This window comes from Ranitomeya variabilis, chromosome 4, assembly GCF_051348905.1.
Source record: "Ranitomeya variabilis isolate aRanVar5 chromosome 4, aRanVar5.hap1, whole genome shotgun sequence".
NCBI classification, from domain to species: domain Eukaryota; kingdom Metazoa; phylum Chordata; class Amphibia; order Anura; family Dendrobatidae; genus Ranitomeya; species Ranitomeya variabilis.
This window is the reverse complement of record NC_135235.1, coordinates 330,480,255-330,487,696: the sequence shown is the minus strand read 5'-3', so window position 1 is coordinate 330,487,696 and position 7,442 is coordinate 330,480,255. Positions and strand designations below refer to the sequence as shown.

General features: G+C 41.7%; 1 protein-coding gene across 1 annotated transcript in view; it reads right to left on the bottom strand.

Annotated features, from left to right (window-relative positions):
* Window positions 1-281: 281 nt before the first annotated feature.
* LOC143764687 (uncharacterized) overlaps window positions 282-7,442 on the bottom strand; it is a 46,285-nt gene continuing 39,124 nt past the window's right edge. The window contains exon 7 of the mRNA XM_077250520.1: window positions 282-2,590. Within this exon, the coding sequence (XP_077106635.1) occupies window positions 1,485-2,590 (1,106 nt within the window). The 3' untranslated portion in view covers window positions 282-1,484. The remainder of the gene's footprint in view (window positions 2,591-7,442) is intronic.

Below are 7,442 nucleotides of genomic sequence, written 5' to 3'. Positions count from 1 at the left end.
ACCCTCATTTCCAGCACCACGCACCTACTTGATATGAGATTTACTTTGCTATTTGTACTTTTTTTTTTTTGTACACATGGTTATGTATCTTCTTTTTGTACACATGGTTATGTATCTTTATTATTGTTCCTTTTGTACATTGTTTAAAATGCAGTTTACTGAAGAAGGTCTGGCATTGACCGAAACGTTTATGTATTTTGGACTGCAATAAATTATTTTCTTTCAAAGCATCAGCCGTTAACAAGTTGAGTGCCAAATTATTTACTATATACTTACTGGTTTGGGGAACCTATCTTGTGCACCAACACAGCTGTGCCACGATATACTTCACTATGGCCATGTGAGGGCTTGTTTTTTGGGTACAAGTTGTACTTTTGAACAACATCATTGGTTTTAACTGGAAAACAGGAAACAAAATTCCAAGTGCAGTGAAATTCCAAAAAGAGTGCAATTCCACAGGTTATTTTTAACCTTGTTCACTAAATGCTAAAACTGACCTGCCATTATGGTTCTCCAGGTCATTACGAGTTCACACACACCAAACATGTATAGGTTCTATATAAGTAGTGAAAAAGAAATCCAAAATTTGTTAAAAAAAAAAAAAATTGTGCCATTTTCCGAGACCTGTAGCGTCTTTTTTGTAGTCTGGGGCTGGTTGAGAGCTTATTTTTTGCGTGCCGAGCTGACGTTTCTAATGATACAGTTTTAAAGTAGATACAATGTTTTGATCGCCCATTATTGCATTTTATTGCAATGTAGCAGTGACCAAAAAAAGTAATTCTGGTGGCTTGAATTTTTTTCTCGTTACACCGTTTAGAAATCGGGTTAATTCTTTATTTAGATTGATAAATCGGGTGATTCTGAACGCAGCGATACTAAATATGTGTATATTTGATTTTTTTATTGTTTTAATTTGAATGGGGTAAAAGGGGGGTGATTTGAACTTTTATATATTTTTTTTAATATTTTTTAAAATAATTTTTTTACTTTTTGCATTCTTCAATATTCTCCATGGGAGACTAGAAGCTGCAACACTTTGGTCGCACATGCTACACAGGCAATGATCAAATCCCCTGTGTATAGCAGAAAGGCTCCTTGCTATGAGTGCTGACCACGGGGCAGCACTCATAGCAATCTGGCAATGACAACCACAGAGGTCTGGACAGTGATTCTGGCGTTAATTGGGTGCAGTGCTTGTGTGATGTAACTCCCTCACATGAGCGCTGGGAAAGCGAGTGCCAATGTCGCTGGAATGGCCCTAATGTGGGAGAGGAGTATGAGTGTTTTTATTGTATCAAAACCAAACATGAGAAATGACAAGGGGTTCTCCTAGTAGTGTACAACCCCTTTAAGTAGTGTACAACTCCTTTAAGAACATGGAATTTCGGTTGAAACACTTCCAACATTCTGAACATGTAAAAAGCTTCTCCCCAGTCTGACCTGTCTGATGTTTATTTAGAGCTGATTTCCGTGTAAAACATTTTCTACATTAAGAACATCAAAAAGCTTTGATTTGTGTGAATTATTTGATGACTAAGAAGATATGATTTCTTCACAAAACATTTTCCACATTCTAAACATGAAAACGGCTTATCTCTTGTGTGAATTCTGTGGTGGGTAACCAAAGTTGATTTCTGGTTAAAACATTTCCCACATTCTGAACATGAAAAAGGCTTTTCCCCTGTGTGGGTTCTCTGATGTGCAATAAGATTTGATTTATCTGTATAACATTTCCCACATTCTGAACATGAAAAAGGCTTCTCCCCTGTGTGAGTTCTGTGGTGGGTAACCAAAGTTGATATCTGGTTAAAACATTTCCCACATTCTGAACATGAAAAAGGCTTCTCCCCTGTGTGAATTCTTTGGTGCTTAACAAGATTTGATTTCTGTTTAAAATATTTCCCACATTCTGAACAGGAAAAAGGCGTCTCCCCTGTGTGACTGCTTTGGTGGCTAAGAAGATATGATTTCTTCACAAAACATTTCCCACACTCTGAACATGAAAATGGTTTCTCCCCTGTGTGAGTTCTTTGATGTGCAACAAGAATTGATTTATCTACAAAACATTTTCTACATTCTGAACATGAAAAAGGCTTCTCCCCTGTGTGGGTTCTCTGGTGTCTATGAAGAAGTGATTTCCAGGTAAAACATTTCCCACATTCGGAACATGAAAAAGGCTTCTCCCCTGTGTGAGTTCTCCTGTGACTAACAATATCTGATTTCTGGTTAAAACATTTCCCACACTTAGAACAAGAAAATCTTTTCTCCGCTGTGTGAATTTTTTGATGTTTAAGAAAACATTTTTCAAGGGGAAAACTATTTCCATATTCTGAACATGAAAATGACTTTGCTTTAGGAGCAGTTTGTTTTTTAATGCTTATTTTGTGACTTTGAACTTCTATAGTAGTCGGTAATGAATGAGAAGACCGGACCTGTTTCAAAGGATAAGATGACAGATCTTTGTTGTGAAAGGATGATGGTATATCTGGAATAATGGCATTCACTTCAGTTTTATTCTGTGGGATCTCAAGATCATCTGATTTAAAAATTGAAGAGGTCAGCTGTCTCTCTGATCTCCTGGTACAGTCATCTGCCAAGAATAAAACCAATTATTAGTTTTGAATAAAATATTGTTGAATTTTATATTTTTAAACATTTGTACATAAATTGTCTGTAAAAATGGCAAGTTGTGTAAAAAATATTGAATTATTCACCAAGACAATGACAGTTCACAGTCTAATAGAAATGCTCATAGGATGAACCAGTAGACCATGGTATTCCACTGTTTGTTCATTTTGCCTCCCAAATATGAAATGAAAAGCCACCAAACAATATTATGCAGTCAAAAATAATTCCAATAAAACTTATACTCATCTCACAAAGAACAAGTCCCCACTCAGGTCCATCATCTCTCAATGGAATGACAGAGGTTTTCACATTATTAGTGGCTTAAAAGGTTCTTGAAAATCAACATGGCTTCGATAAAGCAATATCCACTCTCCCAAAAGTCAAATCTTACCCTCATTTCTGAGCGTTGCAGTGTGCCCAAACCACATTTAGGATCCCTGCATTTGTCATCACTGTAGTGAGAAGAACCCATCTAATTTACCGTGTGTGTGTCTCCTGGAGCATAATCTGAGCACTATGTGGTGGGTAATAAAATAGTATATTGGTAATTTCCACTCTCAAACACCCACTGAGTGCTAATTTCCAGAAAATGCCTGTGGAGTCAAAATTATCACTACTTCAAAACACGGGTATTACATACCTGGTAATGTGTTTTTTCATGAGACATGACGGCACCACGAGAGAGGGGATCCTCCCATCAAGGACAGGAAACCTTCATGATAAAAGGGGCAGCTCCTCTCTCCACATCAGTTGTTTTACAGAGTACGAGAGGAACTCCGCCGGTTAGTGTACACATAAATAAAACATCCTATACGGATCTATTCACCGATACCCCAGGGAGTGTATAATACAAATAATGCTAATAATGCACCCAACTAATGACGTGATCAAAAGGGTGGGAATATAAGGGTGCCGTCATGTCTCATGAAAAAACACATTACCAGGTATGTAATACCCGTGTTTTTCTATCATACATGACAGCACCACGAGAGAGTTAGAGATTTGTATTCTCTTTTAGGGAGGGATCACTGCTTGTAACACTCTTCTCCCAAATGTGAGATCAGAGGTAGCAGATAGGTCTAGCCTATAATGTTTAAAAAATGTAGACAGAGAGGACCAAGTGGCGGCCTTACAGATTTGGTCGATGGTAGCATCTGCTCTCTCCGCCCACGACGTCGCCATGGCCCTCGTGGAGTGGGCTTTCAGGCCCTGTGGAACAACCCTGCCTGCACTACTATACGCTAGAATGGCCTCTCTCACCCATCTAGCGATAGAACAAAACAAATAAAGCCCTCTGTTTCCTCCAGGATTTTGTCATCTCTAAATACTGTAGGATACATCTCCTGACATCTAGGTAATGGAGTCTCTCCTCTTTCTTGTTACTAGGATTGGGACAGAAAGAGGGTAGGGTTATATCCTGAGCCCTATGGAACCTCGATACCACTTTGGGGAGATATGCCGGATCTAATTTTAATACAACCCTATCGTCCATAATTTGTGTGTAAGGGGGGTTAGCTGACAAAGCGTGTAAATCCCCAACCCTACGGGCCGATGTAAGGGCCACTAACAAAGCTGTTTTTAATGTTAGTACTTTATCTGAAGCTGTATTTAACGGCTCAAAGGGGCTTTCTGTCAAAGCTGTCAACACTAAATTTGATGTGCTGTGACCTCTGCAATCAGTTTTGTAAACACTCGTGGGGCTGTTGCTATCCCAAAGGGCAGAGCCCTATACCGAAAGTGAAGCAACTGGGACCCCATCTGAACTGCCACTCTGAGAAACTGATGATCTTGTTGTCTGATTGGGACGTGGTAATAAGCGTCCTTTAGGTCTAGGACCGCCATGTAACACCGAGGTTATAAGAGCGTCACTGCTGATTTTATTGTTTCCATTTTGAACGATGGAATTATTAGAAATTTGTTGAGGTCTTTTAAATGTATTAGGGTACGTTCACACAGGACTTTTTTGCTGCTTTTTTTTGCTGCTTTTTTTTATGCTAATTTAGGTGCGTTTTTTTGGTGCGTTTTTGGTGCGTTTTTTGGGTATGTTCACACAGGACTTTTTTGCTGCAGATTTTTGCTGCAGATTTTTGCTGCTTTTTTTTATGCCAATTTTCAGCTGCTAGGACACCTCATAATGGCTCTTTACACCTTACTACCAGGAACTCCCTCACAATAGATCACAATCAGGACACCTCACAATGGCTCTTCACACCTCACAATGGCTCACAATGGCTCTTCACACCTCACTACCAGGAACTCCCTCACAATAGATCACAATCAGGACACCTCACAATGGCTCTTCACACCTGACAATGGCTCACAATGGCTCTTCACACCTCACTACCAGGAACTCCCTCACAATAGATCACAATCAGGACACCTCACAATGGCTCTTCACACCTCACAATGGCTCACAATGGCTCTTCACACCTCACTAACCACACCCCTAAGCTCTTGGCTGTGAGATCCCTTCCTGCTGGCCATGATTTTCTGCACAAAAAAAGCAGCAAATAATGCTACATGCGTTTTTTCAGCGTTTTTGCAGCGTTTTTTTCATCACCCATTCAAGTCAATGGGTGAAAAAACGCTGCAAAAACGCTGCAAAAACGCTGAAAGAAGTGACATGCCCTATGTCCAAAAAAAGCAGCAAAGCAGAAAAAACTGATCAAACAAAAAACCAACGTGTGTGCATGAGATTTCTGAAATCTCATAGGCTTTACTGGTACTGTAAAAAGCAGCTGAAAATTAGCATAAAAAAAAGCAGCAAAAAAAAGCAGCAAAAAAGTCCTGTGTGAACGTACCCTTATTGTCCTGCAAGAATTGTCCGTTTATTTTATGAGAAAAAGGGGGGAATAAAATCTTTCCATCCTTTCCTCTATAGGAACTTCTTCCAAGACCTGCTTGTCTAGGAGTGATGTTACTTCCCCCTCCAGACTGTCTTGTTTCTCTTGGGAGGACTGTACCGGGGTCTGCATGTATCTTCTTGGAGGCCAGTAGTGGAATTTTAATTTTAGGCCTGATCCTATGATCTGTCGGGAGCCATACGCTGGAGGAGATCCTCTCCCAGTCTGGAAGGAAGTGAGAGAGCCTCCCTCACACCTGAGAAGGACTGTCACTGGGAGGGCTTCTTGGTGTCCCTGGAGGACTTGCCAAAATAGAAACCTTTTCCTCCCCTGGATCGCTTGTCCAAGTTGCTCCTCTCTCGGTCTCTATACTGCTGCCTTCGGAATTTTCGGCCTCTCTGAAAGGAGCGCCGAAAGGGCTGAAATGGCAGCTTTGGAAAATTTTTCTTTTTGTCACCAGCTTTTTCTAACACCTCTTCTAATGCCGGTCCAAACAGGAAGTTCCCCTCACATGGCAAAGAGCAAAGCTTCATCTTTGCCTGAGTATCTCCTGGCCAGCATTTAAGCCATACGGCACGGCGTCCTGTGTTGGCTAAAGCTGCTGACTTTGCTGCCAGTCTAGCTGAGTCTGCTGATGCCTCAGCTAGAAATACTGCCGCTGCTCTCATGGCCGGTATTGCCTCTAGCATAGTCTCTCTGGGAACTTTTTGTTGTACCTGATCCTCCAGGTTGTCTATCCAGATTTTTAGGGATCTGGCTACACAAGTGGCCACGATAGCTGGCCTTAGTGCTCCTGCCGAGGCTTCCCATGCTCTTTTCAGGGAACTGTCCACCTTTCTATCCAGAGGTTCTTTTAGAAAACCTAGATCCTCAAATGGCAGGGAGGATTTTCTGGCAACTTTTGAAATTGCCAGATGAATCTTCGGGGCTCTATTCCAAGATGAGGACGCCTCCTCTTCAAAAGGATATCTTCTCTTTAGGGAGGTGGTTATCTGGGACCTTTTTTCCGGTTTTTGCCATTCCCTTTTAATCAGTTCTTGTAGCTGTTCATTAATAGGGAATTACCTCCGTTTTCTCTTTTGCAGACCACTGAACATAAGTTCTTGGGCTGTCTTTTTTGCCTTCTCATCTACCAGCCCCATGGTAGAGCGAACAGCTTTAATAAGCTTATCCGTAGCCTCCGCTGGAAATGCGTCTTCCTCCTCTGAGCTACTATCTGAGCAGCGAGCTGTATCGGAGTCCCCCTCTGACTCCGAGGAATCTCTTTGGGATGCTACTGAGGGGCTGGATCTGTCCCTAGATCTGGTATCTGTGTCGGCTGTCTGCAATGCTTTCACAAACCTCTGATTGGATCAGTGATCTTAGACTCTCTGTAAAGGAGGGTGTTTCCTCCGCTACCATCTTGTTAATGCAATCCTGACATTTTTATTCCAGGATAGTTTTAATGCTTTTTTGCATAAGGGACATTCCTTGTTTTTAGCCTTTGATTTACACTTCTTGGGGACCTCCTATACTCCACCCCCCAATGTATGTAAGAAAAAGAGGGGAGAGACGGACATAAGAGAAGAGAAAAGAACAGACATTAGCGTGCTGGACTTTCTTGCAGTTCACTCACCACTCGGACGCTTTCAAAGTATGGGTACCGGATCCGGAGGTTGGCTGGTTTTCTCCGTGTCTCCCAATGAAACTAGGGACCACTCCTTGGTATGGCGATCTGTCCGTACGCTGTCCGAGCGGCTTCTGCTGCTGCCATGGCGGATCTGGCTCTTCTCACTTGAGCGAGACCGCCTCTCCTGCATCTCTTGCTGTGGCATCAAATGTTCTGGTGAAAAGCCCTGCATCATACACACTACCACGTAACAAGAGTAGTCACCCTTAACCTGGCCTGGTTTAGTGACACAGGGCAGCACTTCTGGTTCGTTTAAATAGATTCACTTCCTCTTTGTTATGCTGTAAGAATCAGGCTGCACT